Genomic DNA, 17,688 nt, shown 5'->3' on the forward strand with positions numbered 1-17,688 from the left:
AAGGCTGGGACACACACACACACACACACTTCACCTCCAGGCTCCCAATAGTGGTGGGTGGCTTGTGTTTGCCAGGGTCTGAGGAGCCCCTCCTCAAGGACTTGGGGCAGACCTCCAGTGCAGGACCCTGTTGACCATCCCAGAGCCTCTTACTAGGAGCAGGTGCTGGTGGCTGGGATGTGGCACTGGGATGCTGGTGGGAGGTGATCTGAGGCCAAGGGACAATGTGAGTGGGAGGGCTCTGGCAAGAGGCCTCCTCAGCAAAGAGCACAGGAGGGATTAAGCTTGCCCCCCCTAAATGCACAGCTAGAGCTGTTCTACAGCCAGGGTACCCCCAACCTCGGGTCACGGTGTGGGGTCAGGTGCAAACGCTGCAGCAACCTGTCCAGGCATCCTTTCTCCATGGTTTTGGGAAGCCTTTCACCAACAGGTTGTAGGCAGAGAGCCTCTGCCAGGCTTTCTGATCCCTAAAATGCCCAAACACCTGCTCCCTGTTCATGGCTGGGCTGGAGACAGGTGGGCACTGAGGTGGGGTCACCACAAAGATCCCCCGTGGCAATCCTGACCTGACCAGCAGTGCCAGGACTTGGGACACACCATCCCCCCAGCCCCACCAGGTCCCAGGGCCTCTTTGCTCACAGGCCAGGGCAGCAGCTGTTAAGCAGGAGAACCAAAACCCTGGTGAGTAGATAGGGCCCTCCCCTGAACACCAAGGCCAAGGTTATCTGGGGCAGGCAGACATGGGGGCAGGAAGCCTGATGCCACCAGACAAGCCAAGGTGATGCTCAGTGTTCCAACACCCACAACTAGGAGGCCCCAGGAAAACTCTGGGAAGAGCAGGGATGGTGCAGGTGGGTTTGGGCTGCAGCCCCTCGCCTGGCACGGACGGAGGTGCCCAGGGTTGGTGCCACACAGTGCAAAGCCAGGCAGCTGTGGTCCCCCAAGCTCCAGGTGCTTCCAGAGTGACCCAGGGTGCAGCAGGGTCCTTGTAGCCCTCCCTGAAGCTCAGCACTGGGACTAACAGGTGGAGCACCTAAAAATTCAACAAGGCCACTTGGTCCAAGTGGGATCTCAGTGGGGTTTGGGTCCCTGGAGAGGGTAAATAAGGCAAAAGTGATGCAGGATGGATCTGCACTGAGTCCCCCTCTGCTCTCATCTTCTGGAGCTGTCTCCAGCCAAGGTGCCTCGATGGGTTAATGAACTCCAGGCAGGAGAGCAGTCTAGAGGTGGTCTCCATGTTCCATCCCAACTCCAGGCGTGCTAGCTGGGCTGGAAGAGGGTGGAGTGTCTCTCTGGTGAGGGAAGCCAGCTCTCCTTCCCAGACCTGGCTCCGGTTCCATCAGGATTTGCTCTTGCAAACCCAGGCTCCCTGAGCCTGGCATCTTTGGTTCCTCCAGTGGAGGCTGCACAATATTGCAAAAAACTGACACAGGGGAGGGAAAATGGAGAGGGTGCAAGGAATCAGCAAGGGGAAGGGAGGACAGGGGGCGAGTACCTATAGATGCTGAGTTTGGACTAAGTCAGAAGCACTTTCCTGCCATCCTGGCCTAAGATGGATGCAGGTCAGTGATTCTTCTAAGCCATGGTTGCATGTGGTGGTAAAGCCCTCTCCTGAATTTGGGTTTGCTGAAGCTCTGGCTTTGGAGCTCTTTGGAGGCCCAGCACCGAGTCACAGCCGAGCCTCGGGAAATGCCTCCCCTGCAGAGCCCGGGGCTCGGGGCGGGCGGTCCGCGGCGGTGCCCCCGGGCGCGCTGCGCGGCGCAGCGGCAGCTAATTGCCCGGCACGCAGAGGATGAAGCCGGAGCGGTGCTTGGTGAAGTCCGGCTGGGGTTGGTTGATCTTGGTCTCCACGGAGACGGTGCACTTCCGTCCGTGCAGGCTGCACTGCACCGGGTTGGTGACGCTGACCTGCAGGGCTCGCTTCTCACTGCCGAGGGAAAAGGGAGGAGAGTCAGGCAGGGGGCTGGGACGTGGTCACCGGTGCGAGGCTGGGAGAGGGCTCAGGGTCACACAGAGTCACGTCCAGGATGGTTTGGAATCTCTCCAGAGACTCCACAACCTCTCTGAGCAGCCTGCTCCAGGGCTCCAGCACCCTCAACAAGTTTCTCCTCATGCTTTCTCCTGGGTTCCAGCTTGTACCTGTTGCTCCTTGCCCTATCATTGGGAACTACCCAAAAGGTCCTGGCACCTTCATCCTGACCCCCAGCCCTCAGATATTTATAGACATTGATCAGATCCCTCCTAGCCTTCTCCTCTCCACACTGAACAGCCCCAGGGCTCTCAGCCTTTCCCCACAGCAGAGATGTTCCAGTCCCACAATCATCCTTGTAGCCTCCACTGGAGCTTCTCCAGCAGATTTCTGTCCCCTTGAAATGGAGAGCCCCAATCTGGACACAGCATTCCAGGGGTGGTCTGAAAAAGGGGAAGAAGAACCTCCCCAGACCTGCTGGCCACCCTTTTCTGGATGCACCCCAGGATGCCATTGGCCCTCTTGGTCACATCCCCAGCCAGGCACAGGCTAAGCCAGGCTGCAGTTCCAAGCCTGGCTGTAGGGCTTGGTGGAGGTCACCCATGCAGGGAGACAGGGACCCAGGCACTCTGGCACCAGGACTGGTGCCCATGGGGGGTATCAGGCAAAGCATAGGCAGGGTTGTGAAAGGCCTGGGGGGGATGTGTCTGTGGCCAGCTTGGCCACTGCTCAGCAAACGACCTTGTGAGCAGTGCTCCTGCCTCTGTAGTGCCCACAGTGATGATGGCACCTCCTGGTCTGAGCTCAGAGGGTGGAGGTACAGCATGAACCAGCTGCAAGAGTCACAGGGAGGCTTGGTTTGGTGTCAGTCTCTCCACAGACAGACAGACAGACAGACAGACAGACCATGCGGCCTCCTGGCAGCTGCAGGGCACCAGTGCTGTGCCAAAACTGTGCCACTGCTTTTAACTCTTGAACTCAGCTTTGGTGCTAAAAACGACTCCACTGAGTGACTCCAGGAGCTTCTGCCCCACAGCCCTGCCTGGCAGGGGCACTGCCAGGGGGGCCACCAGAGCAGCATGGCTGGATGGCTGCACACCTCTGCTCCAGCCAAACAGAGTCAGGGCAGCCCAGGAGGTAGTCCCAGGAGGCTGTCCCCCTGTGCTGAAGGCCACAAAAGCCACTGCTGTGTCACTAATAATGTGACAGCAGCCAGAGACAGGTCTGGCTGCTCCCTTGGGCTGGGCTGGAGCTGAGGTGTGGCCAAGCTGATGGCCAAGCCCCAGGCACTAACTCAGCACTGCAAGGGACCAGGAGAGGCCAGACTGAGTCAGCAGGAGAAGCCTGCAGCAGACCCACACCCCAGAGCTGCCACCAGCCTGGGGAAGAGGGAAGAGAAAAAGAGAGACTTGGCCCTTGAGCAACCTCTCCTGTGAGCCCAGCTGCACTTGAGACTCACAGGGTGACAGATCACAGGGTGGTAGGGGTTGGAAGGGACCCCTGGAGATCTTTGAGTCCAAACCCCCCCTGCCAGAGCAGGACCAAAGAATGCAGAGAGTCCTCAGATCCCAGCAATTCTCAGGTGACCTGCTTAGTGCCCTGCTGAGTGGTGCCCTGGGTGAGAGGTGCCCTGGGTGAGAGGTGCCCTGCTGAGTGGTGCCCTGGGTGAGAGGTGCCCTGGGTGAGTAGTGCCCTGGCAGTGCTGGGTCAATGGTGGGACTGGAGTGGTGCCCTGGCAGTGCTGGGTCAATGGTGGGACTGGAGTGGTGCCCTGGCAGTGCTGGGTTAATGGTGGGACTGGAGTGGTGCCCTGGCAGTGCTGGGTCAATGGTGGGACTGGATGATCTTAAAGGTCTTTTCTACCCCAAATGGTTCTATGATTCTCCAGCAGGAGAGCTTTAGAGACCCTGTGGCAGACTCCACCACCCCTCTCAAGGCTCTCCATACACCAAGGAGGACATTCTGGGTTTCTCTTCTGCTGCATTTAACTTCCAGACCCAAGGTCTTGCCTTGCCCAATCCATGGCAGTATCCTCACCAAGGCAGCCCAGGCCCTTCCTGCAGCAGAGGCTGGTTTGGGTCCATGACACAGAGACCCTCCCAGGACACATCACAGCCCCTGAGAGGATTTTTGTGAAGCTCCAAACAGTTAAAATGCTCCAAGACACAGGAATGGTTGGTTGGGTTGGTTAGTTGGTTGGGTGGTTGGTAGGGTTGGTTGAATGGTTGATTGGGTTGTTTGTGTGGTTGGTTGGGTTGAGTGAGTTGGTTGAGTGGTTGGGTTGGACTGGTTGGGTGGCTGGTTGAGTGGTTGGTGGGTTGGGTTGGTTGGGTGATTGGTTGGGTTGGGTTGCTTGGGTGGTTGGTTGGCTTAGTTGGTTGGTTGGGTTAGTTGGTTGCTTGGGTTGGTTGGTTGGGCTGGTTAGCTGGTTAGGTTGGGTTAGTTGGGTTGATTGGGGTGGTTGTTTGGGTTGGTTAGCTGGTTGTTTGGGTTGGTTAGCTGGTTGGTTGGATTGGTTAGCTGGTTGGTTGGGTTGGTTAGCTGGTTGGTTGGATTGGTTAGCTGATTGGTTAGCTGGTTGGTTGGGTTGGTTAGCTGGTTGGTTGGGTTGATTAGCTGGTTGGCTGGGTTGGTTAGCTGGTTGGTTGAGTTGGTTGGTTGAGTTGTTTGGCTGGCAGGGGGGCACTGCCAGGGCAGCAGCAGGGAAGCCCTCACGTTGCTCAGGTATTTAATGCCTCTCTTGCCTTGCCTCAGTGGCCCAGGCACCAATCCTGCTTAGGGAGCTATTTTTGCCCTGTCTTAGTGCAAGGAGCTGCATTTGCAGCACAGCCTCTGGAGAATCCTGCAGTCATGTGCCTGGAAAGCAGCTTTGGCACCCAGTCTGTCTCAAGGAGCTAACAAGTCTCCTTTCCTTTCTCCTCTCCCACAGCCCTCACCAGAGCAGACAGAACATCCATGGCTGGCAGTTGTCAGCCTCTTGTGGACTTCTGCACAGTGACAAGGACCCCAACCAGGGGAGGACAAGGATGTCATTAACCTGAATTTTCACCATCAGCAGGAGTCAGGCTTGGAAGTCAAAAGGTCCTTGATGGATTTTGAGCCCTGTGGCTGTGGGACCTTCAGCAAGAAGTTGAATGTCTCTAGGTCCCAGCTCCTGCTGGAATGAGGAGAATCAACTAAACACATCCATGTGAAACTGATGTCCTGGGAGAGTGGGGTCTGGAGAACCATGGAATGGTTTGGGTGGGAAGGGACCTGTAGAGCTCATCCAGTCCTAACCCCTGCAGCCAGCAGGGACATCCCCAACCACAGCAGGTTGCTCCCAGCCCCAAACAACCTCCCCTGCACTGGTGCCAGCCATGGGGCAGCTCCCAGCTCTCTGCCCAGCCTGGGCCAGGCTCTCCCCACCCTCAGTGTCAAACATTTCTCCCTTCTCTCCACTCCCAATCTCCCTCAGGCAGGGCTACAGCCTGGGGACAGAGCGGCTGAGAGCAGCCAGGCAGAGAGGGACCTGGGGGTGCTGGGTGACAGCAGCTGAACAGGAGCCAGCAGTGTGCCCAGGTGGCCAAGAAGGCCAATGGCATCCTGGCCTGGATCAGGAATATCAGCATCAGGAATGCTCAGCACTGGTCAGGCCACACCTTGAGTACTGTGTCCAGTTCTGGGCTCCTCAGTTCAAGAAAGATGTTGAGATGCTGGAAGGTGTCCAGAGAAGGGCAACAAGGCTGGGGAGGGGTCTGGAGCACAAGGCTGGGGAGGGGTCTGGAGCACAAGGCTGGGGAGGGGTCTAGAGCACAGCCCTGTGAGAAGAGGCTGAGGGAGCTGGGGGTGTTCAGCCTGGAGAAGAGGAGGCTCAGGGCAGACCTCATTGCTGTCTACAACTACCTGAAGGGAGGTGTAGCCAGGTGGGGGTTGGGCTCTGCTCCCAGGCAAGCAGCAGCAGAACAAGAGGACACAGTCTCAAGCTGTGCCAGGGGAAGTTTAGGCTGGAGGGTGGGAGAAAGTTCTTCACAGAGAGATTTGCCCTTGGGCTGTGCTGCCCAGGGAGGGGGTGGGGTTGATGTCCCTGGAGGTGTTTAAGAAGAGCCTGGATGAGGCACTTGGTGCCATGGTCTGGTTGATTGGTTAGGGTTGGGTGATCGATTGAACTTGAGGATCTTGGAGGTCTCTTCCAGCCTGGCTGATTCTGTGATTCTGTGATGCTGTGAGCAGCAGATGGTGGAGGTGATGGTGTGTGTGAGAAGCAGTGTGGGCATCACATGGACACAGGCTGTGGTGCATGGGAGCAGCACAACCTGGAGCAGGAGCATGGCTGGAAGCACAGCAGGGGCTGAGCAGGCACTGGGGTGAGTGCTGGCAAGAGGGAAAGCAGCAGAGGGGAGAAGGCTGTGAGTGGAAGCAGCCTGCTGGCCCGTGAAATGTGAGAGTTTTGACTGAGCATTTAATGCAGGACCTGGGGGAAAACACGAGCCAAGCAGTGCAGAAATGCCACAGACATCTGTCAGAGCTGAGCAGAGCACACAAGCAGCCATGGCACCAGCTGGAGGGAGAAGGGAAGGAGCAGGGAAAGATCAGAGGCAGCTTTGGTGAAGACCTGAGGGTTAAACAAAGATATTGCTAAAGAAATGGCAAACACAGGAGGGGCCCAAGAGCAAACACAGCTGACCTGGAGTGCTGCAACAGGCAGGAAAACACAGCAAAGCCCTGCTCAGTTCTTCAGGGAGCCCTGAGCTGCAGCAGGGCTGCAGACAGCCAGGCCCAGGCTGTGCCCAGCAACACTGCTCTGGGCTGCTCTGGAGGTGCCATCCCATCACTGCCAGGGCCGCAAGAGGAGAGCAGTGGGAGGCTACACACAGATTTTTTCCTGCCTAAGGATGCAGCCAATGCATCCTGGAGCAGGAAATTGGCTCTTTGTGGGAAGCAAAGTTCGGGGAGAGGATGGCAAAGCTGAGCACAGCAAGTGCCTGATTTGCACAACAGCAAACCAGGGAGGCTGAAATGAGCAGGGAGCAGGGTGTGAGAAGAGGGCTGTGCAGTGGCAAGCCAAACGGGAGATCTTCTGGAGGGGACAAATCTTGCCAGGGTTTAGATCAAGGCCTCCTTCTGGCAGGGCAGCATAGCTGTGGGCACTTGGTGAAGGCCCTGAGTGAGCCTGCAGCTGTGAGCAAGATGTTTGGGGGCATGCAGAAGAGTGTGGCCAGCAGGGCAAGGGAGGCTCTCCCCTGCCTCTACTCTGCCCTGCTGAGACCACATCTGGAGTACTGTGACCAGTTCTGGGCTCCCCAGTTCAAGAGAGACAGAGAAGTGCTGGAGAGAGTGCAGTGGAGGCTACCAAGATGCTGAAGGGACTGAAACATCTGCTGAGGAAAGGCTGAGAGCCCTGGGGGTGCTGAGCCTGGAGAAGAGCAGCCTGAAACTACCACCCTGGGGGTCTGAGCAGTGGTTACAGATGTCTCAAGGGGGCAAGGAGGGGCCAGGCTCCTTGCAGGGGTGTCCTGTGACAGGACAAGGGGCAGTGGACACAAACTGGAACCCAGGAGGTTCCACCTCAACATGAGGAGAAACTTCCTTCACTATGAGGGTGCTGGAGGCCTGGAGGAGGCTGCCCAGAGAGGTTGTGGAGTCTCCTTCTCTGGAGGCTTTCAAGACCCATCTGGATGTGTTCCTGTGTGCCCTGCCCTGGGTGACCCTGCTCTGGCAGGGGGGTTGGACTGGATGATCTCAGAGGTCCCTTCCAACCCTCACCATTCTATGATTCAGTGATTCTATGATCAGGAGCAGCACAAAGAAGACTGAAGAAGTGTAACAGCTTCTGGTTAAGTCAGTGCTGCTCCTCTGGCAGCCTGTGAGGGGCTTCAGGCAAGAAAATAAAGCCAGAAGGCCCACAGGTGAAGGGAGGCTGTGAAAGAGAAACCAGAAAAGCAGCAGCTGCATTCTGCACAATGAAAATCATTGCAGAGCAGGAAGAGAAACTGGAGAGGTCTGAAAAAAACCACCAAAAAAGAGCAGCTCCAAAACTCTGCTTCCTAACAACAGCCAAAGGCTGTGGCTCACACTGCTGCTGGGTGGCACAGAGGGGAGAAAGGAGGAGCAGGGTCTGCAGTGCCTTTGGCTGTAGCATAGGTAATAAACATTCACATATCTGGGTCACAACAGCTTCCAGTTTGGGGAAAGATAAGTCTCAGCTGCAGGAGGGTCTGAGGCACCTTGGCAGTGCTGGTGAGAGGGCTGGCAGGGGAGGGATGGGGAGGAATATCTCCTCTGCCCACACGTGCTCCCCTGCCACTTGCAGGACAATGATACTGGGGGTGCTGGGGCTCTAAGCAAAAGCTGTGCTGGTTTTGTCTCTCCCACACAGAGGAGACAGAAATAGGACCAGAAGCACAAAACCTGCCCCAAAACCTTGAGTGCAGTTTGCATCACTCCAGCTGTACCCTCTCAGCTTTGGTGGAGCAGCAAAGTGTGGTGCAGGAAGAGCTGCTCCAGGCCTGCTGCATGGCAGTGTGGGCTGGGAGCAGCAGCAGCCCCAGCCCTGGGGCAGGCACCAGCCCAGGGAGCCACAGCATGAGAGGAGCAGAGGGCTGGAGCTGCTCTGCTGTGGAGACAACCTGAGAGAGTTGGGGTTGCTCAGGCTGGGGAAGAGAAGGCTCTGAGGAGACCTCCTTGTGGCCCTCCAGGATCTGAAGATCTACAAGAAAGCTGGGGAGGGACTTTTTAGGGTGTCAGGGAGTGATAGGACTGGGGGGAATGGAGCAAAACTAGAAGTGGGGAGATTCAGATTGGATGTTAGGAAGAAGTTCTTCCCCAGGAAGGTGGTGAGAGACTGGCACAGGTTGCCCAGGGAGGTGGTGGAAGCCTCATCCCTGGAGGGTTTTGCAGCCAGGCTGGATGTGGCTGTGAGCAACCTGCTGTGGTGTGAGGTGTCCCTGCCCATGGCAGGGGGGTTGGAACTGGATGATGCTTGAGGTCCCTTCCAACCCTGACAATTCTCTGAGTCTGTGAAAATGGAGCTCAGTGTGCAGCTGAGCAGGGATGTGCCCTGGGCAGGCACAGCTGAGTGCAGTCAGGGATCAGCCTCACACTGGCTGCTGGGCTCTGCTGACATTGCCAGAGGAAATCAAAGACTCATAGAATGGTAGAGGTTGGAACTGACCTCTGGAGATGGAGTCCACCCCCCCACCAGAGCAGGATCACCCAGGGTGGGCCACACAGGAACACAGCCAGGCAGGTATTGGAAGTCTCCAGAGAAGGAGACTCCACAACCTCTCTGGGCAGCCTGCTCCAGGCCTCCAGCACCCTCACACCAAACAAGTTTCTCCTCCTGTTCAGGTGGAACCTCCTGGGTTCCAGTTTGTACCTGCTGGGGATTGTCCTGTCACTGAGCACCACCAAAAAGAGCCTGGACTTCATCCTGACCCCCACCCTCAGACATCTACAGACATTGAACAGAGCTCCTCTCAGCCTTCTCCTCTCCACACTAAACAGCCTCAGGGCTCTCAGCCTTTCCTCACAGCAGAGATGTTCAAGTCCCCCAGTCTCCCTCATAGCCTCCACTGGGCTCTCTCCACCAGAGAGAGAACCTCAGGAGGTTCAACAAGACCAAGGGCAGGGTCCTGCAGCTGGGTCGAGGCAATCCCAAGCACAAATCCAGGCTGGGCAGGGACTGGCTGGAAAGCAGCCCTGAGGAGAGGGACTTGGGGGTGCTGGGGGATGAGAAGCTCACCAGGAGCTGTCAATGTGCACTTGCAGCCCAGAGAGCCAAGCAGAGCCTGGGCTGCATCAGGAGAAGTGTGGCCAGCAGGGCCAGGGAGGGGATTCTGCCCCTCTGCTCTGCTCTGCTGAGACCCCACCTGGAGTACTGCATCCAGTTCTGGAGCCTCTGTTCCAAGAGGGACATGGACATGCTGGAAGGTGTCCAGAGAAGGGCCACCAGGATGAGCAGAGGGATGGAGCTGCTCTGCTCTGAGGACAGACTGAGAGAGTTGGGGTTGTTCAGTCTGGAGAAGAGAAGGCTCCAAGGTGACCTTCTTGTGGCCTTCCAGGATCTGAAGGGGGCTCCAAGAAAGCTGGGGAGGGACTTTTTAGGCTATCAGGGAGTGACAGGACTGGGGGGAATGGAATAAAGCTGGAAGTGGGGAGATTCAGACTGGATGTGAGGAAGAAGTTCTTCCCCATGAGAGTGGTGAGAGCCTGGAATGGGTTGTGCAGGGAGGTGGTTGAGGCTCCATCCCTGGAGGTGTTTGCAGCCAGGCTGGATGAGGCTCTGGCCAGCCTGATGTGGTGTGAGGTGTCCCTGGCCATGGCAGGGGGGTTGGAACTGGCTGAGCCTTGTGGTCCCTTCCAGCCTTGACTGATTCTATGAGTCTATGATTCTATGATTCTATGAGATCCCTGCCCCCTCTCCATCCCTCTCTTGTGCAGCCCTGAAGCTGCAGCTGGCAGCACTCTTCACCCCACAGGTCTGGTTCCCATAGCTGAGCAGGGCAGGATTACTCAGGCTCCATTTTTGGGTGCAGGACTCTGCCCTTAGCTGTTGAGCAGCAGGGGGCTGCCAGCAGGATGCTCACCCAGCCTGTGCCACACGTGTGCCCAGCAGCAGCCTGAGCCACAAGGGGTTTGCAAAACCTGCCTTGTGAAACCCCCTCTGAGGTTTCACACAGCCACAGCACCAAACAGGATGTTGCCTCCAAGCCTTTAGTTGCTTTTTCAGAGCCAGAGCTGGTTGAGCTGTTGTGTTTCAGGTGGTCTCAGCAGAGGTTAAGATGGATCAAAGCTATGCAAAGGAGTCAGACACCAGGAAGGAGCTCTCAAGTCAGGATCAAAAGGCAGATTTCCACAGTGGAAGGTCAGAACAAGCCCTGCAGGCATTTCAGTGCCAGGAAGGGTCAGCTCAGCTGAATGTGGCCCTGGCAGCTTCTTCCTCACTCTGGGATTGTTCAAAATGATCTGCACTCAGGTGACTTTTGATGCCAAGGGTTCTTTGTTGGCCTTCCAGCCCAGCAGGTGTTTACAGCTTGTTTCTAATACACTTCTGTGGCCAGGCAAATCACCTCAGCAGCTGGAGGAAGCAGCCTTTCAAAGGCTGTTTTGCAATCTGCAAGAGAAGGACCTGGCTGCAAACTGCAACCCCACAGCCTGGGGGACAGGCTGAGAGGGTTGGGGCTGTTCAGCCTGGAGAAGAGAAGGCTCCAGGGAGACCTCAGAGCAGCCTTCCAGTACCTGAAGGGGCTCCACAAGAGCAGAGGAAGGACTTTGACAAGGGCTGGGAGTGATAGGATGAGAGACAATGGCTTTGAGCTGGGAGAGGGAGACTGAGACTGGAGATGAGGAAGAAATTGTTGAGAGTGAGGGTGGGGAGACACTGGAACAGGTTGCCCAGGGAGGTTGTGGATGTTCCCTGCCTGGAGGGAGACATCTTGAGGTTTATTTCTCCTCTCATGTCATCAGCACTCAATGTCTGATGTCATTTAGCCTGTGGGAAATGCTGGCTAAAGCTGGTCAGTGGCTTTCTGGATGAGCAAAGCCCTTAAATAGGGCATTTCCCAGGAAATCTCAGCAACAAAGCAGCTGTCAAACAACAACACACAAAGCAAAGCAGAAGCACCAACAGCACATTAAATATTTTATTGCCTCCAGCAGGCAAAATAAATGAATAAAAAAAGCCTGCAAAGCCCTGAGTGGGGGTGGAGGAGGCAGTCCCCAGCCATGGGAGTGGAAGGACAGCACCAGGGCTGTGCCTTGAAGGGTGGAATCCCAGACTGCTCACAGCCCCACACAACCTCCCCTGCAGTGGTGCCAGCCATGGGGCAGCTCCCAGCTCTCTGCCCAGCCTGGGCCAGGCTCTCCCCACCCTCAGTCTCAAACATTTCTCCCTTCTCTCCATTCTCAATCTCCCTCTTTCACTTCCCAACCATCCCCCCCTTGTCCTGTCACCTCAGGCCCTGCTCAAAACTCTGTCCCCAGCTCTCTGCTGGGCCCTTGAAGCACTGAGAGGCCACCAGAAGGTCTCCCTGGAGCCTTCTCCTCTCCAGGCTGCCCAAGCCCAACTCTCTCAGCCTGGCCTCCCAGCAGAGGGCTTCCAGCCCTGCCAGCATTGCTTTGGCCTCCTCTGGCCCTGCTGCACCAGGTCCCTGTCTGTGCTGTGCTGAGGGCTCCAGAGCTGCCCCAGCACTGCAGGGGGGCTCACACCAGAGTGGAGCAGAGGAGCACAAATCAATTGACCCAACACCCTAACAGGAGTGCTCAGGACCTGGGGGGACTGCAGGGAACCCTACACACTGCTGCTTTTCCCTCCCCTGCTCTCTGTGGGCAGCTCAATACCACAGGGATTCATCCACTCCACAATTCCATGAATTTTTCCACTGTCTCCACAGCTGAAACTCTCACATTTGGCATCAATTCCTCAGCCTGCTAGAGATCTGCAGACCACTGACATGCAGCTGGGCTGTGGAGGGAAGGAAAAGGATGGGGAGAGCTGGGCATGGACACATGGGGTGCATGGTGCCCACTGATGTTGCAGGAGGGAAGGTGGCCACGTTGTTCCCATCCTCACCAACACCTGTGAGGCTTCAGCACTAGCAAGAGAAGAAGGAAGTCACCTGGGGCTGCTCCAGCAGTGCCCTCCTCTGCGGAGCCAAAACCCCTTCTGAAATGAGTGAGCTTGCTGGGGAAGAGCCATCTCCAGGGGCTGTGCACCATCCTCACCACCACCATGGCTGCCCTGCCCACACACGTGGCTCTGGTGAGCTGCACTGCCCAGCTTCCACCCCCTCATTTCTGGGCACCCAGAGGGATGCAGTCTCAGAGGGTGCTGGTTACAGACGCTGCCGTCCAGCGCTGCTGCCGCTTGCCATCATCTGCTCACACTGACCCAGTTCCCAGCACCAGCAGCTTTCCTGGGCTGCAGCACCCACCCACAAGCTCCAGCTTCCCCTGCAGTCTCCACTTAGTCATCCTCTGCCAGCTCTTCCCAGGCCTGGCACAGCTCTGGGGAGGCAGCTCGTGTCCGGCGGCCACGAGCTGCTGGGCTGCTGCGGATCCGAGGAACATACAGGGCTGAGAATGTGCTCCCCAGGCACAGGCTGCAGGCAGCAGGAGCAGAGCAGGGGCTCACTGCTGGGGCTGTGCCAGCAATCCTACCAGCACATCAGCAAAAGAAGACCACTTAGGTAATGGGTGCAGATCTGCTTCCCAGTTAGGGCTCAGAATCATAGAAGCACCTGGCTGGAGAAGCCCTTAACATCACCTCTGGTCTCTGAGGTCTTCTCCAACCTTGTTGGTTCTATGATCATCAGGTCAAACCCTAACCCAGCACCTCCCTGCACACAACAGTCAGACCATGGCCCTAAGCTCATCACCCAAACATCTTCTAAACCTCTCCAGGGATGGTGAATCCACCACTGGCCTGGGCAGCCTAGGTCAGTGCCCAATGAGCCTTTTTGGTGAAGAAATGTTTCCTAATATCCAACCTGAACATCATGGGCCTGGATTCCTGGGCTCTCCCCACCTTCAGAGACAAACATTTCTCCCTTCTCTCCAGTCTGAATCTTCCTCTTCAAGGGGAAATCAGAAAGCTGAGGACAGACCTTTGAGCAGAGCCTGTTGTGACAGGACAAGGGGGGATGGTTTGAAAGTAAAGAAGGGAGACTGAGAGTGGAGAGAAGGGAGAAATGTTTGACATGGAGGGTGAGGAGAGCTTGGCCCAGGCTGCCCAGAGAGCTGGGAGCTGCCCCATGGCTGGCACCATTGCAGGTGAGGTTGTTTGGGGCTGTAAACAGCTTGCTCTGGTTGGGGGCGTCCCTGCTGGCTGCAGGGGGTTGGACTGAATGAACTCTACAGGTCCCTTCCAACCCAAACCATTCCATGATTCCATCATTGTCAGAGCCTGGCAGAGGTCTGAAGTCACAAAATGGGGGAAGCTGCCAGTGAGCACTGGAAAGATCCCCTGAAATGATTACAGTCCCTCAAAACTGTGCCCACTTTGGATGTCCTCTCCTCCTTTTGTTTCGTTTCGTTTCGTTTTGTTTGTTTTTCTTTTTGCAGTCACTCTCTGGGGCCAGTCTGTGTGAGTGACCCTGCCAGGACGTGGCACAGACAAGCAGGAGGACAATTTCCCGAGGTGAAGCCACAAGCTCAGCTGCTGCTGCGATGCCACCGCAGCTACAGGGAAGGAGCCCATCCAAAGCTGGCAGCCATGAGGCCGATACCCCCCGGGCTCTTCCTCCTCACCGCATCCCACAGCGCTCGGAGTCAGTGCCGCCTCCCCCGGGACCCCTCTGGCATTGTCCCCAGCCGCCCTGCTGCAGCAAACAGCTCTGAGCTCCGCCGTGCTCCGCACATATCATCGCCCAGCCGGGATCTGCACGGCAGGGCCGTGCCGAGCCGAGCCGGGAAATGCACGGCAGGGCCGAGCCGAGCCGGGGTCTGCATGGCAGGGCCGAGCCGAGCCGGGAAATGCACGGCAGGGCTGGGCCGAGCCAGGACCCTCCGCTGCCGGCTGCCCTCGCTCGGCCCCGAGCCGCCTGCGCCAGCTCCAGTGCGGGGAGGGGAGATGGAGCAGGGCTGCTTTTAGCGCTCTGGCTCCCAGTCACTATAGCAACCTGGATATTCATCATCCCATCTGATGCTTCAGGGCTGCCAGCCAACCAGGGCTGATGCAGAGCGACGAGAGATGGCTTCGTTTGCTGCCTCCCCTGCCCGCTTGGCGCTGCACCCCGGATAACCCCCGGAGAGGCCAATTCTGCCTGAATTCCCCTTCCTGAGGGGCTTGAAGGTTTTCTGGAGAGGGTCCTGCTCGATGCTGCTGCAAGAGCAGAAGCGCTGGCACGGAGGGCTGTGGGGCAGGGCTGTCACCGTGACCTACTTAGTGCGGGACGAGGTGACATCATGTGAAGCTGCCGCTGGCTTCCCGCGCCTCTGGCCCTGCTCTGTCCAGTTGTGATGCTGAACTAATCTGACCCCGAAGGCAGATTTCCAACAAGGAAGCTTCTACCCGCCCCGGGCCTGGCTCTAACCTTGCTCTGTCAGCATGAGACTCATCTCCCTCCCCAGCTCCTCTGACCTGGAACCGCTGTGCTTAATCCTGCCCTCTCTATTTCCAGCTCTGAGCTGAAAACCTAGATCTGGCTCCTTTTCTGAAGAGAAAAGGCAGAAATTAGCTAAAGCTTCAGGGAAGAGAGAAATGCCATTAAAAAAACCCAGAGCTGGGTTTGTGCTGTGCTCTCCCAGCAGCCTTCCCAGGCACCCTCCCCACGTGAAGCAGGATTTGGATCACGGTGCCTGGAGGAAGGTCCCACGCTCCCAGGCAGCCAGCAGCACACACCAGTGTTTTCCCCAGGGATTCTGGCAGTCTCAGGGCTCTCCAGCCCCCAGCCTCCAGCTCTCTTCCTGAAAGCTGAAGGATGAGCTTTGATGCCAGGCAGGCACAGAGGGATGGGTGTGCTCGGGTCCTGCCAGCCAGGGAGATGCTCCTCCTCTCCCAGCATCCACACTGTGACATTTCAGCTGAGGAAGCTGAATCATCCCTCAATTAAATGACAGGCTTTGAACTGATGTGGAGGAGTCTTGCTGAGGTCTCCTTCCTGGTAAAAAACACCTCCCTCTATGGCCAGAAGAAGACTCACTCACACATGGTGATTTTTCCACCCCTCGGGTTTGTGCTGCCACCCCCTTGGGAGCCATTTGATGGGGAGGGAGGTGGCAGCAGGGACACTGTGGGCAGGAAGGTGTTTCCTGTGAGCACATCACCCTGCCAGGTGCCTCCCAGTGTAAAACATGAACCAGACCCTGCAGAACAAGGCAGGGAGGAATCATCAGGCACAGGATGATGGACAGGAAGGGGAAGGGTAAGCAACAAGTCAGGGTGACTCAGGGCACAGACCTCTCATTGCTCCATCATCAGGATTGAACTTCTGAACCAGCTGCTGCTTCCCTCTTATTTCCTGGGGCTAGAGCACACCCAGGGCCCTTTGGAGGAGCTTGAAGAGGTAAGGCAAGGGTGCAAGGCTTGGAAAGGGACTTTAAATGGGAGTGCTCAGATGGTCAGAGGGAAGCTTAGGAGCAGAGAGTACCAAGGTTGGTGCTACAGAAGAAAGCACTGAGGAGGCTGGGGTCTCAGGGACAAGAGCTCAGATCACAGAGTGACTTGGTGGTTTTGGCTGACAGTGTCCCATCAGCAGAGGTGGCCAACGTGCTAGGGCTGATGTTTGAACAGGGCTAGAACCGTTCTCAGGAAGTCAGGGGCTGCTGCACCTTGGCTAGACAGAACTTGCCCAGCAGGGCTGGGTTTTGTGGAAGTCTTTGGCCTCTCTCTGCCAGGACAGGATGGCCAAAAGGTGGGGATGGCACTAGCCCAGAAGAGAGTCTGGGTTACAGGAAAGAGATGAGAGCAGTGAGTGCAGCAGGCAGTCATTAGGTGGACAGACTGAGGAGGAAGTAAGGGATTCCCCTTCCAGTAGCTGAAGGGGGCCACAAGGATGGAGAGAGAGAGAGACTCTTTCCAAAGGCCTGCAGTGATAGGACAAGGGGCAATGGCTTGAAATCAGAGGAGAGCAGATTTAGATTGGATGTGAGGAGCGAGTTCTGCACCATGAGGGTGGTGGAGCACTGGAATGGGTTGCCCAGGGAGGTGGTTGAGGCCCCATCCCTGGAGGCTCAACAGGGCTCTGGGCAACCTGATCTGGTTGAGGATGTCCCTGGTGACTGCAGAAGGGGTTGGCCTGGATGACCTTTGGAGATCCCTCCCAACCCAACCCATTCTACGATTCTGTGATTTCAGGAATGTCAGGAAGGCAGAAGGAGGATGGATGGAGGACTCAGAGCTGTGAGCAGCCTCTGCTCCTACAAGGTAGGGAAAATTGCTTCTGCTGCCTCAGAAGCTCCATCCCATTGCATTGTCCATGTGGGAAACCCCAGCCTGAAGCAGTAGTGACATCAGCTCTGGATCAGCATTACAGCATCCCAGTGAAACCTCCTGGATCTAATCAGCTTTTCAGGCATGATGAAAGTCATCACAGCATCAGAGTGAATCAGGTTTGGGGACATGAGGAGAGCAAACCATGAGGTGGATTTTGTAAGGAAGATTTTTCTTTTTTCCCTTCCTTTTATGACACCTAAAATTCCTGAGAGCAAGTCCTGCCAGCACTGCAGGGCACCACACAGGTACTTAGGAGGAGGAATTTAATTCTGGGCTCCTAATGTCCTTCTCCAAGGACCTGGAGCCGTCAGATTAGCCTAACCTGATGTGACAGCCAACCTGCCAGCAGCCTGGGATCACTCCCCAGGACAAAAAACCCAGCTGAAAAATGCTCAGAGGCAGCCCATTGCAGCCTGCTTCTCTGTTAGAACTGCTGTGTGCAGCAGGAGCAGGGAGGTGACTGTCCCCTGGGACTCAGCTCTGGTGAGAACACACCTTGAGTGTTGTGTCCAGTTTTGGGCACCTCAGTCCAAGAGAGATGTGGAAGTGCTGGAGCCAGTGTAGAGGAGGGCAAGGAAGCTGTGAAAAGCCTGGAGAATGAATCTGATGAAGAGTGACTGAAGGAGGTGGGGATGTGTAGTTTGGAAATGAGAAGGCTCAGGGGAGACCTCATTGATGTCTACAACTACCTGAAAGGAGGTTGTGGAGAGGCTGCTGCTGGTCTCTTCTCACAGGTAATTAGTGATAGAACAAGAATGGCCTCAAGCTGCCACTGGGTAGGTTCAGACTGGACAGTAGGAAGAAG

General features: G+C 56.5%; 1 protein-coding gene across 1 annotated transcript in view; it reads right to left on the reverse strand.

The window, feature by feature from the left end:
* Positions 1 to 1,770: 1,770 nt before the first annotated feature.
* The window catches only part of MYO1D (myosin ID), a 233,184-nt gene continuing 217,266 nt past the window's right edge, over positions 1,771 to 17,688 (reverse strand). The window contains exon 22 of the mRNA XM_054396475.1: positions 1,771 to 1,927. Within this exon, the coding sequence (XP_054252450.1) occupies positions 1,771 to 1,927 (157 nt within the window). The remainder of the gene's footprint in view (positions 1,928 to 17,688) is intronic.

The sequence above is a fragment of the Indicator indicator genome, chromosome 37 (assembly GCF_027791375.1).
Source record: "Indicator indicator isolate 239-I01 chromosome 37, UM_Iind_1.1, whole genome shotgun sequence".
Classification (NCBI taxonomy): domain Eukaryota; kingdom Metazoa; phylum Chordata; class Aves; order Piciformes; family Indicatoridae; genus Indicator; species Indicator indicator.